Consider the following 21,915-nt stretch of genomic DNA (forward strand, 5'->3'; position numbering starts at 1 on the left):
TGCTTGGGAGCTGATCAAAGCGTTTGCAAGCTTTTGAGTAGCTGAATAAGGCGGTTAATTGCAGCAGATGCACACATTTTAAAAGCTTGGTATTTCCTCAATATTTTCAAACAAACACTTTGGATATGCCACTTTTGGTTTTAGATGAAATCTCCTTTTTAAAGTCATCCTTTAAGCACCATTACTTTAATACTCCGAAGTCAGTTTGTTCCATTTGCTTCTTTAAAGACGAAAAGCATTACCAACTCCTAAGGTTTTTTAACTGCTCTGAATCAGTAAGTCAAAATTAAATTCATGCACACTGACAGTTTTATCATATCCTCTCTTACCCCAACTCTTTATCAACTTTGATTGATAATTTGCTTGTTATACTTCATCCTTCTGGAGTTACCCAGTCTGTACACAACTTTCCAGTTTGCTTTGGCAGTACTGAATTGTAGCCTTACTATGTTTACTCACCGCTAATGACAGCATTTCATGCACCTACAAGGACCACAGGGGCGTTTTGAAGATCGTAAATAGGGATACGTGTTAATCTCTCCGGACGTTCAGTGTGTTTTCCCTACAAATTCCTGGATCATCTTCAGGGAAGAGTGTCAACAAGGCTGCGCTGGCTGGGGCATGCTTAGACAAGTGACCACAACAGTGAGGAGGAAGGATGCATGGTAAATTATAGGAATTCTAAGCATTCCTGTCAATCTAGATACAGAATAATCCATATCTCAGCCAACACACTTGAAATTTGTTCATAACTTTAGTTAATTGCACAATAGACCTTTCCGCTGTTTTTCAAAGCAGACATTTAAATTTAAACCCTCTTCTCTGACCCAATGAGAGTATTAGGATGTATGCCTTCATAAAACAGAATCAGCACTACCGTATATGGAGTGATGATGTGTCGTCTGGAACTGCAGAGTACACTAGTATTACTGTATTAAGATTACGGATTGTTTTGTCCACACAAATTAATAGATGAGTATCCGCTTACTGGTAACACAAAATGTATGAAGTGAGCATTCTTACTTTCCCTAATGATTCACCTACACAGGAAATTTAGATAACAGTTTGCATACATAGGTTAAGAGGATGGATTTCACCTTATAGATCAAAAGAAATATTTCTCTGTTTAAAACACCGCTTGCAACTGGATTATGGTTTTCTGCTTTCTGAATTTGCACCTGTATTTTAACTTTATTTTCATCTACCACATGTGTAGCATTAGCTTGAATTGACTTTTTTAAAGTTATTTTTTTGGGACTAGTGGCCTTTATTTATTTATTTTGACAGTAGGCAGACAGGAAAGAGGGGTAGAGAGAGGGGGAGACATTCAGCAAATGTCGCCGGGTCCAGGACTCGAACCCGGGACAGCTGCTTCGAGGACTGTAGCCTCTGCACATGGTCGCGCGATTAACCCCTACACCATCAGCGCCGCGCCGCTTGAATTGACTTATAGTCAAGTCATCACTATCAAAACATAGACTGATTTTGACAGAAAAGTAAGACTTTTGACTGCTTCCATTCACTGTTGCATTTTTTTTACTCAACCACTGCATGGAAACGTAAAGTTTTCTGGTCACACAGGTCGGAGAAAATGGAGTTCTGATGCACACAAATGGGAAGACTAGTCAGAACTAGAGCAAAAATTACATTGACTTAATTATTGCCTAATTTGACTATTAGACTTTTTTTTAATCAAATATAGTACCCCACTTAGCATTTATATCCGAGTGGGGTCCCATCATGTCAAGTATCCGAAATTCATATGAGGATTTGTCCCGTGAGGAGTAGGAAGTCAGGAGAAAATTGTCCAAGTCATATGAGCTTACTTTGGGCCATTACTGCTAAATTTTTCAGTAAGTTTGATGTGTAAATATATAAAGGTACTGTGAGACTGAACATAGTTGAAACTATGTAAAAATCATTGCTGAATGAGAAATGAAGGCACACAGATATTGGTTTTTCTTTATTTTCAACATTTATTTTCTTCATCCACCCATCTGTTTTTAAGACTGTTGGCTACTTGTGCCCAGTCAGTGCCTACACATACATTTTCACATTATATCTTAAGCTAAAAAAAGAACAAAAATACAGATAAATTATGAATTGGATAAATAAAAAAAATCAACCCTGTAATTTGTGCAGCAAACTTTTAAATATCCCTTTTTGTATAAGCAATATGCTGTCATGTTTACCATGTTATTCAGTCTTGGAAACCCTGATGGTTTGTTTGATTTTCGCCTCAGTGCCTCCATGTCTACCTGCTGTGTGGTCACAGGCTCTCCACCTGTCAGGAGGAGTTAAAATAAGGCTGTATTTTGAATTTTTCTGAGCCAGCTGTGTGTTCTCAGCTGGTAGCATTAAGAAACACTTTTCTCTCTCTTCCGTTTTTGTATGTCAACCATATTTTTCTGTTTGGTCAGTATTTTAACCTCCTGGTCAGCAAATTGGGAAGAGCCAAGCAATTTGAAATTTTGCATTTGTTTGATTAATGTGAAGAAGCAAGGGATTTAACTTAAAATAGCAGTGCTGATTCAGACTGTGCCCACACAAGTACAGTATATTAAGAACATGCTTGGACTTGTTGTGATCTCCCTTCATGATCTAATCCCTTCTTAACTCATAGTAGTATTTCCCACACATAGCTGTGTTAATATGCAAAGTCCTGATCACCCAAACCTGACATGTTTACATAAGTCAGTTATCTGAAACATGCTGATGGACAGCAGAGGTTGAATATTTGTTCAGCAAACCTGTGGCTCTTGCCTCACTGTGCTTGTGCAGTCTGTTTATTTCTTCTCACTGGGCTGATATTTTATTTCTATCATATGGTCAAGTGCCTTATGAGGATGTATTTTTATTTTCTAGGGAAGTATGAAAGTTCAGTCAAAGTTTTTATACTGCCAAGAATTCAACAAAGCAGCCATTTTACATGGAAATACTGCCATTGATTTAGATGTAGTAATGGTGTTAAACAGCAAAAAAGACACTTACTAAACAACTGTTTAAATTGATTATCTGAATAGAAAAGGACACTTGTTTAACAGATTTCCTCTGTAATAATTAACCTACATGAAAAGGTGGGAATCGTCTTCAAAGTAGTATGTACAATGCAATAAATTTAAACCATTAGGAGATTTAATATGTGATGATCTGGAGTTTATTGCATGGATAACATCTGATGGTAAATAATAAGAGCACAAAAGTCAGTCTTAATGAATTTTAATAATAACTTAATATTTCTTTAATCTATTTTTGTATTTAACAGTATCAGACTGAAGAGATTTTTCCTGTAAATTTAATTTTACTTTAAACTCATGCATGCTCTGTTGGTAAAAGTATTATAGCCAGTCCCTTTGGAGTGAATGTTTACAGCCGAGCCCTTATAATGTATAGGTAGATGACTATCCTATCTGATGAAATTAAATAATCTCTGCTAATGTAACTTAAAGGAACATTACCTCAGGCTTATAAATAGTTTCGTTACTTAACCAGAACTCACTAACGCAGCTGGTGTGTTTTTAGACAATATGACCCAATAAACATTGGCTTTTAGTATGTGTGTATTCACACCTGTCACATTTGGTCAGAGTTGTTTCCCCCCTTGGTTCGGACCTTTTGTGCAGATGTGAACACATTCAAGCGAACCCTGGTGCGGACCAAACAACTGGACCGAGACTTAGTTTTTGAGGTGATCTCGATCCGTTTCGAACAAACTCTGTTGCTGTTCACCTCTGGTGTGAAAACAAACCGGCCTCGATCTGACCCAAATACAGGACTTGACAAGCCAACAATGCAGTGAACGTTATACTAAAATCTTACCTGAACCATGCTTAGCAACACTTTTGCCTGCGCGCTTTAGCTCGGTGGACAAGCACACCATTTCCGTGTCTGTGCTCTGTCCCGCCACCGTCATTTCTGTCCAGTGGGAGCAGTGACCGTCACCTGCGTGGCTTTGTTAAAGTTCACTTGCAAAAAGTACAATGTAAAAGCGAAACACACCAAATGCAAAAATAAAGTCGCGTTTGGTCCGAACCAAACAAGCGGACCAAAGGACTTTCCTATTGTGAATACATCCTTAGTCTTCTGTCCTTAATTTGCTTGGGATGTTCCTGATAATGTGTTCTGTACGTTTGTTTGCATCTTGCTAGTTTATTTAACCATCTCTCATTAAATCGTTTACAGCTGATCCAGCCCGACATGTTCCCTCTAATTACATGCACACATATATTCTGCCCTTGCTTATTAGTGTGTTAATACTTTTCTACGAGTGTATTACAACTGTGCTCATACTCCACTTTGTGAAGGGGATAACTTGCGTTGCTTTTTCTCTTTCTTGTTCATCCAAACTCTCATGCACAACTTTGCCACTACTTTGATCTGAAGTTGGACATTCCCATGCACTGGTGAGAAGGTGAAGCTGACAGATTGTGGGCACGCTGTGCATGAATCACGTTTATTGTCTTGCCAAGATAGTAAGGTACAGAGCCAAGGAAATCTGAGTCTGCAGGGACCAACTCTTCAGGGTGCTGATAAAGCTTTAAGGACAGGAGGCCCCATGTAGAGCCTCTAGAAAAGGAGAGCTGATATTGTCTTGACAGCATACCTGAAGTAGACCTGCCAAACTCCTGCTCAGTATGTTCAGTTTTTTGTCAGTATTTTAAGTAGAGACACACCAGGGAGAAGGTTGTGACCCATTTCTAGTTTTTTTTTAGCTTTACGCTGCAGATTTTAATATAAGAAGATAGAAGAACAGCACTCAAAATAGGTTTTCATAGTAAAACGGTTATTCTGTTACTTGAAAGGAAAGTTGATTAATGATTATGGAGGTGACATTTTAAATTGTGTTTAACATCTTAGATCAACGATTAGTGAGATTGGTTTGTTCAGCATTACTAAAAGAAGGTCTGAGTTTGTTTTACCTAGAATATGAAGATCCCTAAAAACATTCCAGCATTTCCAAATACACCATATTCCATAACAGCAGAGGTAGAAGGATCAAAAGGGAAAAACACAGCAAATCACTGTACTTCCTGTTTTCAGTTTATGGTCTTGCTCTCTCGCAGCCTGAATGAACTGCAAACATGTCTCCATGTTGTGTCGTTTTCTTTTAAATAGCTGTTCACATTTCTGTGCTTCATTTTTAAAACACGTCACTGGACATAGCTAACATTGAGTCTTCCTCCCTCAGTAAGTACTTTCTCACAGAAAAGTGTTGTTGTTAGTGCCATCTGGTAGTGCCTTGGTATGGAGCGTTCACAGATTGGACAAAAAGATTTAATTAGTTTTGTCTCTGACTGCCGGTCACCAGTCAGGGCTGGAAATTATTCGATTTTGTTCACCGTCCAACTTTTCAGTGTATTTCTAATTTTAAACCCTCTCTGATAGGTTCTCCCTTTGTCTTGGTTTCTCCTATGTTTTGCTTGCTTAAGTCCCAATGTAACAGTTTCACCTATGTTATCTACTGGTGTAATTTATTGTTTTTTTCTAGTTTTTTGTCTCAACGTTCAATGCTTTTTCTTTTGCAAAAGCAAATGTTTAGACTTTATTATTAATACTTTCAAAGACCAGTCAAACACTGGACAACCTGCAAAGTGTTAAACAGCTTAGACATTTATGGCCTCTTGTTGTTTTCGCTGCCTCAAAATCTCACCTATCCAGTTGTTCACCCTATTGTCTCTAACATCTCTCAAGAAAAAGAAGACACTTGTCCATTTTTAGTGATGTAACTAGAGGTAAAGATGTCTTCCTTGGAAGAATCAGAAACTGTCTGGTCCTTGACAAAATGTATCGCTTCCTGGTCCCTCACCTCTTCACCCCTCTTTCTCTGGCCTCCCAATGCGTTACATTCTTGTTTTTTTATCCTTCTCACCCGGCCGGCGGCCGCAAACGCACACTTTAAACACCATAAACAAAAGAGCGGGCCAGTGCTAGTCCTGATGAGTTTAACCTTTTAACCTTTTTGTGCAGTTCATCCTGGTCTACAGGCCTCTAGTTAAAGTGTCCTCCTTATATTGGCATCCAGGTAAATTTCTACATGAAGCCTCTGAAAACATAACCTCTCATCATGTAGGCGACACTGTGTTAAGAACGAATTGTTCACCAGTGTTCCACTTACTGCTTCCCCTGCATCGAATACTTTGTACAACCCCTTTGGCCATTAGGACAGCACTCAGTCCTATTCTATAACATTTCTCAAGGTTCGAACTAGCCGTATACAAACAGAGTTTTTAAAGGTAATTAACGCAAAAATGTGTTAGTAGCATCTCTAATTTCATTATTAGCGAGCTGGTAGTTCATGAAATCTGAAAAAAAGGAAGCAAGTTAAAAAGACAAACCAATTCCTGCTGAATATTTGCAAACATCCAGCTAAATGTTAGCTTCCTTTCTATTGCTTGCAAAGGAGCCAATGGCAGCTGCCAGATCTAGATTACTCATTGCTGTGACTTGACTCAAAAACTAAATAATTGTTTGTCTTTAGATCATTACACAAAGTGGCATCTTCCAAAATGGCCATCCATCCATCTCTCTCGGCCACATGCAGCAGCCCCACCTATAGATATATTACTTCTCAACTCAAATTGGCCTATCACATCACATAATCAGAACATTATCAATATTTGATCAGTATACACATAGTTATTTCACACTTATCTTAATTACTTTGAATTTCTTTGAACCAATCTTAACTCCTGCTCCTTTCAGCCCATGTCTAATAAAAGAGCTACATTTGTGGCAGGGTTTCTCTTTATCTGCAATGCAAGATGGCTGCCATAGAGGGCACACTCATGTTAACTAAACTTCTTCCTAGTACGTTGGTGCACAACGGAGTGCTTGGAACTCCTTGTAAAACAGTTAATAACCAATCTAAAATGGTTATGAGAGAACTTTGTGCTTCCTAACTTTATTTTTGTGTAATTTGCATATATTTATCAGGGGTGTTCGAATAATCCCAAGGTAAATGACAAGGCTGGTTTTATTATTGTAGATACTTTTAACCCGGTTCTTCACTCCCATACACTGGTCCAGGTTGGACCTCAGGAACAGCGTAAGGTTCCAAGTATGAGAGCTTTATTGTGGACCTGTTCCTTTAGCTGTGCTATCCAAACACACGAGAGAAAATAAACATAATTTCTTATCCACCTAAGTGTCTTTTTTGCTGTTTTGTCTTACTTCATGATCTTTTATATATTGTTCTTTTCTGAGTATCCGAGCTGTTCTGATCCATTACACGAGCCAGCTATCCCTTGGTAACATCAAAGCTGCTGACCCTGAGCCCGAAACACAATGAGGCCTTATTGTAGAGCCACGTTGGAGAATAAAGGAGGAGCAGTGAAGGAGGGAATAAAGTGGGAAGAGAATGTAAAATATGTGTATAGTTGGATTCTGCTGGAACATTATAAATAGGCAGGGGTGTATATGCATGCACAAGTAGGTTGGGTGGGTCACGTTTACTTCTGAGGCTGTGAACACTTTGACATTTTTAGGCAAATCATCAAAATGTACTTTTTCTAGCTTCATTTCGTGCCTGTAATTTTCTGACGTTTGTGCCACATTGATCTGGATGCTTTTAAGCCATAATTGCCTCCAGTTGCAATTATCACTCACCAGTGTGTCAGTGCAAAGAGTGAGGTTGACCTGAAATGAAGTTGGCTCCGGAAATAAACACGTAGAGTTAAAAAAATCTTCCTATCTGTCTCACTAATTAAACCCTCTAACTGTCCTGTAACTTTCCCCCACAGATGAGCATGATTCTGTACAGAAGAAAACATTCACCAAATGGATAAATGCACAGTTCTCCAAGGTATGTAAAGAACTGGATATGACAAAGGTTTTTGTAGCAGCTATTAAAACATACCAGACAATGCACCTGTTTTCTCAAAATCCATACATTTTTCCTCTCTAATCTCTGCACAGGCTGGTAGACTGAATAGTTGAGATGTTTGTGACAACTTTATCCCGGGCGTTGAGGAAAAAAAACATGATTTTCTCTTCGTGGCTGTCTCAGTTCATTAGTGTACCCAACAACCCAGCTTTTAGATTTCAGCATAGTTTTAAGTATCCACTCTGCTGTGCCAGATTCCCCTGACTGACACTTGAAGCTTTGGATAATTTTTCCCTCTTTGTTCCAGTAGACAAGCCATTTTACTTGACCCTTGTGTTTCAGGTCATTTTTCTTTGTATTCAGGTATTTTGCTAAATTATGCAGATAAATAATCATAGAAAACTCATATCTAATTTGTAATATAATTGGATTAAGGGTGTTTTCAATAGATTTTACAGTACACCATCTCTATTGATTGTGGTTCATATCCACTACAGGGACACTTTACTCTTATAAAGTAGATAAGGATAGATATTCTAAATTGACAAATTAAGAACAACTAGGAGTGATTTCCTGCTGGAAGATATTATTTCTGTCTTCAGATCACGTATAAATCATAGTTTTTCCTAGCTTCGTTCTCATTTTCAACTTTTTTGCTTTTGTTTTAATTAATGTTTAAACCACAACTAACCTGCCTGCTACTTTTTCTTTATCTTCTCAGACAGGGAAGACCCCCATCAAAGATTTGTTTTCTGACCTGAGGGATGGAAAGAAGCTACTGGACCTGTTGGAGGGTCTCACTGAAACTGTCTTGGTAGGCTTGTTCACAAATATCTACATTTCATAATAAATAATAGTGTAATGGTTCACACCGTGCACTGTTTTGGTTCAGTTTGCAATTTTTGGGACAGTTTTGGAATATTTTTTTTCTTCTTTTTGCATGTTTTTGCAATATACCAGAATTATATAACAGCTGTTTTTTATAAAACAGTTCGTTCAATGAAGGAATCAGGCATTGTGACCTTAAGCACGTCATGTGTCTAGGTTAAAGATGGGTGTGTTTTTTATTTTATGTTATTTTATTTTATAAATGTTTCCTTTATTTTTATCATTGCTATTTTGTTACAATACTATGGAAAACACTGCTAATTTCAAAAAGAGCTGTAAAAGTGTTTGCCTTCAATTTTGTTCAGAGCATACATTATTGCAAAGAAAGCACACTTGCATTAATGTTAAACAATTTAATTGTATTTTTCTTGGCTATTTTTTAATGTAGTTTATGTTACACTGTCCTGTTCAGTCTTAGAGAGGATCAACACTATTTCCATATTTAACATTTATTTATAGTGATTCACAGACAAAGTTGCAAGCAAAACCTCTATGTGGAAAAGTGATTTAGGTTTTAACATAATCAAATACAGTGTGTTTATAAATAAAAACTAATTTAACTGGCCATAGTAATTGGTCAAATAACTAGTCTGGTCAGAGAAATTCTGCTCCTGATAGAGATTTGCGGATTAAAATTGTGAATATGATCTCGTTTTGGAAAAAGTAAACAATTAAATAGATATTAGTGATTAACAGTTTTCCTGTGCACTACTTTTGCATTTCTACTTCTTGTAAGAAAGTGACTTTTTATTCTGCTTTATTCTTCAGCAGCGTATCATGTTTCTTGCACCTGCAGTCGTGTTTAGTGCCAGCTGTCTTTTTGCCATATATGATGATACGCCGATATCCCGTCTCTCTCTGATTCTGGAATCCTAATGCTATAATTGGGTGCTAATGAGTGGTAGAGGAATGCGAAGACTTGAAAAGGGATTTGCAGTTGGCTGCTGTTCATCCAGCCATTCTTTCCATAAGTCGGCTCATGGACATTGCTGATAGGATAATGGAAGTGATGAATACACCGTGTAACACGCTGCGCTGAGTGATGACATAGTTTTCCTCCATGTAGCATTTCACTTCCTGTTAATTTCTTCCCGAAAAGATTTGTTTATTTAAGGTGGACGAATAATTAGTGACTTTTCCATCTTCTGAAACAAACATGGAAAATTAAATGAACTGCGAAAATAAACAAGAGCAGAAAATGTTTGTTCTCCATGTTCATTTGACTCCGGTTGCTTCATGACGGATGGTGAGCTGTGAACAAGCTTTTGGCTCATTGCTGCTACGTTTCCTCTTCCTCAGACCAAAGAGCGAGGTTCCACCAGAGTGCACTCCCTCAACAATGTCAACAAAGTGTTGCAGGTCCTGCATCAAAATAATGTGAGTACCTGGTTTTTTTTGACTGTTTTTCCTGCTATTTATCATCATTGGCTAAAAACATTTAGAGTGTGGAGGTTTAACATCCTGTTGGGTCAGCTGGTCACTAGTTTCCCTGAAGAATCTTTGTTGGGCAGTAATATTGAACATCTACAGTGGATTCATAAAGCTTGTTGTTTTTATACTGTTCAAACCATTAAACATGCCAGCCTTTGCTGGTGCCCCTGGTGAAATGTATAAAAGGCCTTAAAATGAATCTGACTATTTGTGTAGTGACATAATCTCTCTCTGATAAGTGCAGGAAACTCAAACCTGTACTTTATGAACACTTATTAACAGGGAAAGTACACCATTTTAGGAAGTAATTGTTTTTAATAAGGTCATAGGTAGAACAATTGTTCATAACCCTAACAGTCCTTTAAAAACTAATGTAATTAAACCATTTCTTAAATTTATACTTTATTGCTTTAAGCTAATCCCCGCGACCCACTATGGAATAAGCGGTAGAAAATGACTGACTGACTGGCTAATCAGTTTTATTTTTGGTAGTTCATGACTTTTAGTTTCCATGGGGAATAAAAATGATGTGAAACAAATTATCATTTCTTTTAGTCCTCTGGACAAGGACCCATTTTTGTTTCCCTACTTTGCACAGAGCAGGATGATAGTGAAGGTTAAACATCTCCAAAGCTCATTGCTGGAGAATTGGAGCAAAGAGTGGCATCCTGGGGTGAATATGTCACTAACAATCATTAGCCATTATCTACATGATAGCCGGTTGTTTGGGAAGCATGCTGGGAAAAAGCTTTTTGTGCCCCACCATCACAAACAAACATGGAGTTTGCTAAACTCTAATGGGGCTTTAATAATAATGATATAGAATATTGATCTCACAATGGAGAAATTGAGTGGGCTGCTGATGTGTAGCGCCCAGGGAGCATTCAGGGGATAAGGGTCTTTCTCAGGGACCCAGGGTGGCAGGCTGTAGGATTCGAACCAGGGTACTTGTGGCCTCTCCGGGTTGCAAATGCCGTGCTCTCTAACCACTAGGCCACTACTCCCTTAAGGGTCAAATTTAGACTAAAGTTTTGGAGATAAAAGGAAAAGCACCTCATTAAGTACAGCGGAGGAACTATCATGCTGTGGGCCTTTTTCTTAATTAAAGGCTGTTTGAACCTTATTAGCCTGAACTCCTTGAAAATGTTCTAATAACAAACTGAAAGTTGGTGAAAATGTGCTTTTTTTTAGCAGGATAATGATCCAAAACCTGTGGTCAAATCAACACAGAAATGCTACATCAGACACTAAATCGACTTTTACATCTGATAAAAAAGAGCCATGTAACTATGGAAGCTAATATGTTAATATCTTACTTAATGTTACGGTTTTGTTAAAGCTGTTGAGGGCGTCTTGGCTGTTGGCCTGTGAGAAGAATTGTAATATGTGATGACATGACAGTAAAAACTTAATTTTCATTATAGTCTGAGGTTCTGCTAATATAAATGTCAGTATTTCAGATAAAAAATGGATGGAGCAGCCTACTTGAGCTTTCCCATTCCTTAGACCTAAATCCTACAGAAAAACTGTTGGGTGAGTTGAAGAGAACATTAGAGAGCATCCAGGACTCTAGATAATGTAGAGATGCTTAAATGCTTAAAAATCCCTGTTACTGTATGCTCCAACTTTGTAAATAAACTGAATAACACTCTCATATCACCCTGGTCTTATACTGTCTACACTGGCTCCCAGTGGATTTTGAAATTCAGTTTAAAATACTTGTCTTCACCTACAGGGCTCTATATGGTCAGGCTCCTAATTAGTTATCTCAGCTTTTAACTAAACAGTCTACTGCTTGTAGCCTTCGATCCCAAGCCCAGAATCTCCTGGCTGTTCCTCGTACAAGGCTAAAATCATAGGGGGCACAAGGCCTTTCAGTCAAAGCTTCACTTAGTTGACGCTGTGGACGTTTTTAAAAACCATTAGAAAACCGTTTTGTTCTACCTGTCATGATTTTATTGTGCTTTTTTATGCTTGATTTATGCTATGTATAACTTAAACGTGATTTATGTTGTGCAGACTTTGTGTCTGTGAAAGGCGCTTTGTAAATAAACTTTACTTGTGAAATTTAATTTCAGCGCTTTTGTGTTTGTAACATTGTGTTTTTTGGTACATTTTTAGCAGGGGTGCTAATAAGTGTATCCAGGACTGTACTTTGGATTGTGCAGAAAATTCTTTCTCTGTAGACAAAATTTACAGTTTAGTCTTATTGAGTCAGGATTTGGGTCAAAAGTCAGCTGTCCATGTTAATGTCAAAAATCACTTCATAATTAAACCAGACATATTTGAGGTTCTGTTCCACTCTGGGGCTCTAAGCCCAGACATATTTACATGTAAACTTAATCCACTTTGCTTCACCCCATATGACGAGGCCCACTTTGGTAGTTGTGCTGGCGTAATATAATTGAAGTGATATAATCCCTGATATGAAAACACATGGTTAGATGCACTCAGCTGTAGCAGACGGTATGCTTATTATGGTTTGGAGAAACCGTTATTTATGTAGCTGCAGTTGCCTTGTTAACTCGAAAAGCAATATAATACATAGTTTGATGTTACTTGGCGTTGCTGTATAAAATAAACTTTTATCTTTCATTTTTTGTAGGTCGATCTGGTAAACATAGGAGGAACGGATATCGTTGATGGAAACCACAAACTGACATTGGGCCTCCTCTGGAGCATTATTCTTCACTGGCAGGTGAGAACTTTCCACCCACATGATGCAAATATACACACATTCATTAGTGTTTGCTTTAATAACTCACTGTCCACTGATATTCTAGAGGGATCAGAGAAAACGATGATGGAAACTCTGTATCAAAGTGACACGTGTTAATCCATGTAAACATGCAAATCATTCAGTGCTTTGTCGGTTTGACATGCTGAAAACACGAACAGCAGCTTTCTTTCTGAGGTTGTTTCTATTGCTTTTTTATTCTTCTGTTTGCATAATACTATTAACGTCAGTTTTGTTATTGTGCGACTTATTCCTTTCTTACTGTAAATCAGACAAAACGTTACCGTTTTTGGTTACTGGGACATACAGGAAGAAAGCTTGGGGGACAAAGACCATAATTCCCGAAGACATGTTGTGGTTTGATGAAACTCAAAGTGAAGTTAAATTTTGAGGAAAATGGGAGAAGCTTGCAAGCCTGAGAACACCATCACAACTGTGGAGCCCAGTGGTGGCAGCTTTATGTTGTGTCAGCGTTTTGCTGCTGGAGGGACTGGTGGAGAGATTATTTAGTGGAAAACATTAAATACATTAACCAGGAAGTTGAAACTTGAGCACATATGGGTCTTTCAAATGGACAGTGAGCCTAAGCATACTGCCAAATTACTAACAAAGAGGATGACAGAGTTAAGGTTTTGCAGTGACCACTACGAAGCCCCAAATATCAGTCTTATAGAAAATTTGCAAGTAGAGCTGAAAATGGGTGTGTGAGCAAGATTGTCTTTTTGACTAACACCGGTTCTGTCAGCAGTAGAGGGAAAACATACCAGCATACTATTTAGGAGAAACTTGTAGAAGGATACTCGAAATTATTTTATGTAACAGTTTATCAGTAAATGTCTGAATTTAAGGAGGTTAAGAAATTTTGCCTTTTTTTATCGTGGTATTTAGCAAATAGTAATAATTTGAGCAATCCTAACTGACCTTGCACAGGAAAAATTTAGTGTGATTTAAACTCAGGTTTAATCTCTCTTTATGAGGTGTATATAAATGTCTGGCATCAACTATATGTGAAAAAGCATAATGTTTAGTTTTCTTTCGCCACTATCGAGTTAATAATATCTAAGTTGATCTTTGTTTTAACCTGCAGGTTAAAGACATCATGAAGGACATCATGTCCAACCTGCAGCAGACCAACAGTGAGAAGATCTTGCTGAGTTGGGTACGACAGTGCACACGCTCATACCCAGACGTCAACGTACTTAATTTCACTACAAGCTGGTCTGATGGACTTGCTCTGAATGCAATCCTCCACCATTTCAGGTGAGCACTCCAAACTAGGGCTGAAACAATAAATCTGATGAATCGTTATTAATCGATTATTGAAATAATCGTCAACTAATTTAGTAGTCAAATATTCATTAACTGGAGTATATAGACTCCAAAACATGCCATTTGATCATAGAACAACCCACTCAGAGCAGTAATTAGGCCACAATTGCACAAAAAATACAAACATTTTGCTTTTGAGATAAAATACTTTCTTTGTCGGTAAATATGTTCTATCCAGAACTCCTCAAGTTGTAACATTTTAGCTTCACCTATTTCAAATTCTGTAAAAAACCTGCTCTTAAGCACCTTTTGCTAGCTGATTAGCAATTGATTAATCGGATAATAGATTCATGGATTATTAAAATTATCGTTTGTTGCAGCCCTACTCCAAATAGTCCTGTGATATTGACAATATATATGACAGATATTTTGCAGCCTGTTTAAAAACGACAGAAAATTTAAGTTTTTGTGTCTGCGAGAGGGTAAGAGGCTGCAAAAGCTGTAGAAGGTCAGGATGACAGGTCAGCATCTGTAGGGTGTGTGTATACTGCCTGACTCGTTCTATTTAGGCTTGCTGTGTCACTGTTTGCTCACGCTCTCTGTGCTGTTGCATGTGAAAGAAAAAGGTTGAGGGGGGTCAGGGGTTTTTCCCCCCTTATGTAATCCCCTGTCCTTAGTAATGGTGACACACACTGGCCTGTGAGCTGTGAGAACGACCAGTGTTGGTTTAGACCTAGCCTAGGCTTTAGTTGGATCACTGAACACGCATTCCACACCCACATCAGCCGTTCATCCATCCCACTCCTGCTTGCACTGCACAGAAACCAGCCTTTTTTCTCTGACCGTATTGATCTTTTTGTGTCTCTCTTCAGGCCAGATGCGTTCAGCTGGGATCAGGTGGTCAAAATGAGCCCTGTGGAGAGACTTGACCACGCTTTCACCTTCGCCAAAAACCAGCTAGCTATAGAGAGGCTGCTGGATCCTGAAGGTGCCGTTTCTATACACTTTCTGCTGTAGTAACTGGATAGTATCCCAAATGCGGTGCCTGGCAGAAGTATTCATTCCCCTTCAACGTTTTTAGATTTTGTCACATTACAACCACAGACTTTTGTCTTTTATTGGAATATTATGGTATACACCAACACAAAGTAGAGTATATTTGTGACGTGGAAGCAAAATGATACATGGAAATGTCTTTGTATCCAGCCCATTTTAATGTGATGTCACCAAATTAGTAAAGTGAGTCCATTGGTGTTATTTTAATCTCTTTTTATCTAAAGGTGTCATTTGTTTAGTTAATGGGAATGGGATGGATGGAGATAAATACAGGAGCAATTCTTGAAGAAAACCTGTGAGAGACTGCAAAAGACTTGAGACCTCATAGTTTATGTCCTTATTTGTGTTGGTCTATTGTGTACAATCCTAACAAAATATGGTAAATCTTGTGGTTGTACAAGGTGTATGAATACTTTTGTGAAAGGGCTGACCTGACATGTACTTTGTAGTATATGATCCCTGCCTATAAAAGCGTAGTCTGTGGTGATCAACTCTAAAGTCCTGTCAGGTGCTGTAAAAAAAATCAGTCAATCTAATGCCTTGAGGTTGTCTCAGACAGTTTGTGTCGTCTTATTTCAGATAAAAATGACTTTATATCATGACTGACTTAGAGCCATTTTACACTTGACCAATGTCTAATTCCTCTTCAAGTGGTTTAACCTTTTTTAACCTGCGTTTTGTCCCTTTCTCACCCTCCTTTCCATTTATTCTCCTCTTGTTGCCTTTAACTGCTTTCTCTGTCCGCCTATGCTTTGGTTTTCCTCGTGCAATTTTCACCTTTTTATCTCCTCTTTCTAACCTTCTGCCTCCCATGCTCAATTGGGATCTTGATCTTTCTGCTGTCTCCATCCATTTGCTTCTGGCGTCTTGCTCCGCTCTGTCTCAGATGTGGCGGTGCAGTTGCCAGATAAGAAGTCCATCATCATGTACGTTACCTCGCTGTTCGCCGTGCTGCCCAGAGATGTAAGCATGGAGGCTATCAGAGAGGTGGAGACATTGCCTCGCAAATACAAAGTGGGGGCTGAAGACACACAACCAGGACTCAGCATGCAGGTACAATATAAAATGTTTTATCATATAGGAGGGTAGGAGCTTTTCCCTGTGGAGGGAAAGTGTTTGTAATTCTGCATCAAACTCCTATTAACAACCTGCAGCAACTGCATCCCTCCCTTACTGTCTCCCTATGTTGTCAGCATCAGTCACACCTCAGAGGCACATTCCAGCTACTAACTTTGATATTCAGTTTATGCATTTGCAAGAAAACTGTTCTGAGCAGGCACGGGGTTATTACGACCATCAAGGTATACTGAGGTTTTAAAAAGTCATTTGCTTTTTTGTCGTAACGATCCATGTGGTTTACAGTAGTATCCTTCTACTGTAGTGCAATATGAACCATAGAGTAACATGGCATTGCCCTATCTGTTTTTGTGCACTGTCAGCCAGCTGGCTGAAAGAAGGCTATTATACTTTTTCCTCACTTTTAATGAGAGCAAATTTGGAAATATTTCTGGTAGAGAAAAACAAAAATGATCATTAATTTTCTGTGAAGCACTTCAATGCAGGCTCTATGGGAGCAGACAACCAAACTAATTAACTAGCTAGCTAGTATCAGCTTGTTAGACTCCAAATGATTATATGAAGATCAGAACAGTGAACAGGTTTAATGTTCTGTGGAATATAACAGCTGAACTTAGCTTTTGTTTATACTTTTAAGTCCAAGTCGTAAAATAATAAATGACTGTTACTAATAACATTATCATAACTGTAATAACCCATGCATACTATTGTTCCAGTAGCAGTTGGAATAATAAACATGAAAATTAAACTACATCTTTACATGTTAGGATGTTCTAATGTGTTTTTCCAAAAGGTCTGCAGTGCATTTTAAACAAATACATACTGTTTTGTATGCTTGCTTTGATTAACCATCCAAGTTACAAAAACTGCAAGATGTTACACACTGCAAGATGCCACACTGCCGGTCACACTTGGTCGGCCTTGATGAAAATAAGGCAAAATGCAGAAATAGAATCAGAGTACCTTGACTGAGGCTTTTTGAACTTCTCGTACAGAGACCATTGGTACATCTGTTTTCCACAAAACTCAAGGTGTTCTTTTGTGGATAAACTTTATGGATGAAAGGGAAAAAGCTACAGCTGGTACACAGCTTTGCAGATAGAAGCAGATTTGGTCCAAAAATGGTTTTCTTAGCAACTGCCCATTTTTAAATGGTTTAGAACAGAGATCCCCAAAAGCTAGAGCAGATCAAAATGAAATCTTATCTGGAAATCTATCTATTATGCGGCAAAGCATTTTAGCCTGTGTTGTATGGTAACATGGCAGGAGATCCTGTCTCTTTGTAGGGTCAAGAGTCCACATAGAAGCAGGGATATGCTATTCCTAAGCATACTGTAGGTAATTTAGAAAAATCTGCAGCTGCCTCTTTACGCGACGCTTTCTGGTCATAATGTAAAAATTTTGTTGCGATTCTAATGTTCGTCGTCACAACAACGGCACACGTTATCTCTGCAAACGGCACAGTTTGAGAACGGGTTCCAGAGTGTAATAGTTAAAAAACGGCCCGGTCTCCGTTGTCATGTAGACGAGACACATTGAATCTTTCTCACGGGGAAAGCCCTGACGCATGCGCAGTACGGCTGAAATTAGTAGAAATTAATGCACATGCGCACAACATAACTGCTGCCGACCAGTTTAAAACCCAAAGAGGATAAAGATATCAACAATGACAAAGGAGGCTTACTAAGGAGGCACTTACTTGTGCTGTTGACTCTTCTGAATCTAATGACTGTTCACCAACAAAGTGCTGATTTTCTTCCTCGTTAAGCAGGAAGTGTTGGCGCATGTTGTTGAGTTTCAAAGAACATATCGCCGACTACTGGCATGGCGGGGGAACTACACCATTTTCACATCTTGCTGTGTGAACGGAGACTGCAATTAAACGTTGCCATGTAGATGTGTTAACAGAAATAAAAAATAAAAAAACAAATCCCATATTTAATTCATCATTGTTGTGTAAACAAGGCTTTAGTGAACATATGATTTTTACAGTACAGTCCAAGTTGCTGAATAACAGCAAAATATCTCCATCCAAGCATGAAATAGAACTTAACCAGTTGTGATTGAAGAGACATTTTCTTAGTTGCTGATCTATATGGTAAACATTTATTACGTTCTTACAATAAACGTGTTTTAACATCAGCTTTATTGTTGACAATATGATTTTCACGTTTGTACAATATATTATCACGTAGGAACGTGGAAAGTTTTTTTTTGTCATAATGTGATAAATATGTATTTTGTAGCAACGTGATGGTAAATTGTACAAACATGAAAAGTATATTGTTAAAACAATAAAGTTTTTACTTTATAATGTGATTTAGCTCTATTTTACTTTTGCCTTGTACTAATTCTGGCATTTAGCAAAATTATTTTGGTGATCCTGTGTGATGTAAACCAGAAACAAAAGTTTAGGCTAATTTTAACATCAGATTATTGGGGGAAAAAAAAGATTACATGTATCTTTTTATATAGTGTGTGAAAATATCTGGTTTTAACTATATATCGTCATCTGGATATCAGTAATATTATTGCAAAATACTGTTTGTAGTGCCCTATTATATGTCAAGTGTCAGGAAATTATACTTAGCATGCCAATGAGATTATCAGCCTGTTGGATTGAGTTTCACTGCCGGAGATCCTCAAATGGATGATGATCACAGAGAGTTAGAAGCATCGTAATGCTAATGAGAAACAGGAGGACGTTTTTTAGACAGGGATATTTGAGCTTAGTACTGCAGATATTTTTTGGGTAGACTACGTTTCCACATTGTTCTGAGACATCTTCTCAGCAACTGCCTTGTCTGAATGTTTCTGACTGAGATGATTTAGGCAGACTGTTTGTGCAACGACTCAAACAGCTGGAACTCTGGTGCATGGAAAACGGCATTCATATCTTCTACTTTAGTTGCAATGCTTAGTTTACATTTAGTGCTAAGGCCATTAGGATTATTGTATTTCGTGTGCTTCTGGACAGAATGAATCACTCCCACCTTTAACAAAAAAAGCAGCTGCCTCCGTTCTCTCCAGTTATGCTTGTGAAAAGCACAGCGTGCATGGGCAAATTGGGAGCAGAACCATGACTCACTCCTCTGACATTACCCAGCAGACCATGCTGCACTCTGGAAACATCGAGTTGTGAAATGTGCTGGAAGGAAATGGGGGGATTAATTGAGGAGAATAGAAATTAGTTTGCTGCTGAGCTTTAGTTTGTCTCTGAAATCCACATGAATGGACTCCCTGCTGATTCTTAAACTTGCTCTTGTTTTCTCTGCATAACATTGTGTTGACCTCCTAAAAATCTCATATCTCTAAATATCTCTGCACAATAGGAGCTTTGTTGGTTGCCTCTTTTAGTCCTTTTGAGCCAGTTGTTTTGATTTTATCCATGGCACAGCTTCTAGTCAGAAGTCAGAAAATCCACAAACCACCTCTTAGGTTTTTATTACCTGTGGGCAAATACTTAACACACACTGGACTGGATTCTGGAAAAGTCTTCCTAAATAATACTCTGATTCGTCCAAAAGGAGTTTTATTTTCCCGGAACATTTTATTCCCCCCATATGGAGCGCGGTGTGGATACAACTGGCAGCACAACAAATGGGAGAAACAAGAACCCTTTTGTTTTGCTAACATGTATGTTTAGAGGTCCCAGCGTTGATCTTTGGATAAGTATTTGTTAATGATACCTTTAGTAGTTCATATTGTGATGTTGTTGAATGAAAGCATGATAAGGGTGTGTAGTATTGCATTACATGCCCTATAATCATAAATGTAGGATGTATGAGGGCAGCGACAGAGTTGAGCAAATCATCTGGTGATAATAAAGTGCTCTTTTACAATCATTCACATCTTTAAATAAAGCAATGGCATAGACTCTACCTTCAGTCCCTCCCCTGGTCGTATTTCTGTATCTTACCGCAGCGTCAACACACTCTGCTGCTGTTTGCTTGTTCCAAACATTTCCCAAAGGCCAGTGAATATTTTCAGCTTCTGACCTTTTCTAAGCTTACCGCTCAGGCAGTGTGTAATTTCAGTACCCAAAACAAAGGTCCATTTAACTTTTTGCTGTATTAGTCTCCACACACCCATCAGGATTTCTGTGCTGTTTGACTTGGCATGCCAGCTGCTGCTGCCGAAGGTTTATCCTGTTCAGCTACAGACAGATTAGCCAAGTTCCTTTGAGCTTCCCTTCAGAAAAAACGTAAACCAGGAATGCCCTTTCTGAACAGTTAGGAATACACAAAGCTGCACTTGAGTTTATAATTAAGATCGTTTTTATGCAGTAGGCTGTTTTCATTTTCCTCTTTAGGAGAAGTGTAATTTGAGGTACAGCTTCTCCTTTTTTTGCGTGTGTATGTGTTACCATAACCCAGGTTCAAACATCCTTTTTCGTAATCCTTTTGTTGTGTTTTATCATGTTAACATCCATTTCTGTGACTGTATACTCATCCTAATCCTGGTTCTTGCTATTTTTATTTTGGTTTTGAAACATTCTCTTATTTCTAAAATTAGGATCAACCCTATGCAGTGTTCTATGGGCATCTCACAACATCCCATAATAAGCATGCAGTTTTTTAACCCAAAAGAGAGGTCACTTTGTGCTCTGCAAGGCTACACCACCCCCTCCTAATGTCTGGTTCTATTTTAAATCTCTTCTGCTGATGTTCGCTGATGTAACTAAAGTTAGAAATATTGAATGAAGGGTGTGTGCCGTATTTCCTAGACATTATATCTGAGTGTAATATCTTTAAATGGGGTGCTTTCTAAAAGTAGGAAGCTTTTCACATTTTGTCATGCTACAACTACAAACCAGCCTGTCTCTACTTGAGATTTTGTGTTATAGATGAACACATAAAGTATGAAGTGGAAAAAAACATATGTGGTGTTTTTTACAGATACAAAAACCTGTCATTTGTGGTGTCCACTTGTGTTCGGCCTCTAGAGTCAATACATAGCAGAACCAACTTTTACTAAAATTGCAGCTGCAAGTTTTGTAAGCATGTCTCAAACAGCTTTACAAATGTAGAGACTTAAACTTATGCACATTCTTTACAAAATAGCTCAATCGGATTGGATGGAGAGTGTCTGTACAGAAATGTTCAACTCTTGCCATAGTTCCCAATTAGATTTAGGTTTGAAATTAAACTGAGAAATTCCAACACATGAATTTGCTTTTATCTAAGCTCTTCCATTACAGCCTTGGCTGTATGTTCAGAGGCTGCGGTCCTGCTTCTTTAAGATTCTTCACCCCGGTCTGAAGTCTTTTGCAGGTTCTAAGAGTTTTTTTCTCCAGGATTGCTCTGCATTGAGCTTCATCCTTCTTCCCATCAACCCTGACTAGCCTACCTTTCCTTGCTGGAAAAACTAAATGCACACAGCATGATTCTGCTACCATTGTTCTCAGTTGGAATGGTTGCCAGTGTTGTTTTAGGCTAAAGAATGGACCCATCTGGCCTAAGCACCTACATCCAAATGTTTGCTATGATTTCCTAGATGACTCGTGGCAAAATGTAAATTGGACCTAATATGGCTCTTTTAAAAGGGTTCCTTTTTAATCGCTCTTCCATAAAGGCCATATTTGTACAGCGCAAAACTAGTAGTTGTCCAGTCAACAGATGTTTCCACTTGAGTT

At 38.3% G+C, this 21,915-nt stretch overlaps 1 protein-coding gene across 6 annotated transcripts in view; it reads left to right on the plus strand.

Moving 5' to 3' along the window:
- Positions 1 to 21,915, plus strand: part of utrn (utrophin) — a 247,550-nt gene that overhangs the window by 16,801 nt on the left and 208,834 nt on the right. For all 6 annotated transcript variants that reach the window (XM_047388070.1, XM_047388069.1, XM_047388068.1 and 3 more), the window contains exons 3-9: positions 7,740 to 7,801; positions 8,544 to 8,636; positions 10,010 to 10,087; positions 12,747 to 12,839; positions 13,966 to 14,138; positions 15,020 to 15,135; positions 16,090 to 16,256. In XM_047388070.1, coding sequence (XP_047244026.1) covers positions 7,740 to 7,801; positions 8,544 to 8,636; positions 10,010 to 10,087; positions 12,747 to 12,839; positions 13,966 to 14,138; positions 15,020 to 15,135; positions 16,090 to 16,256 — 782 coding nt within the window. The remainder of the gene's footprint in view (positions 1 to 7,739; positions 7,802 to 8,543; positions 8,637 to 10,009; positions 10,088 to 12,746; positions 12,840 to 13,965; positions 14,139 to 15,019; positions 15,136 to 16,089; positions 16,257 to 21,915) is intronic.

Source organism: Girardinichthys multiradiatus, chromosome 15 (assembly GCF_021462225.1).
Source record: "Girardinichthys multiradiatus isolate DD_20200921_A chromosome 15, DD_fGirMul_XY1, whole genome shotgun sequence".
Lineage (NCBI taxonomy): Eukaryota > Metazoa > Chordata > Actinopteri > Cyprinodontiformes > Goodeidae > Girardinichthys > Girardinichthys multiradiatus.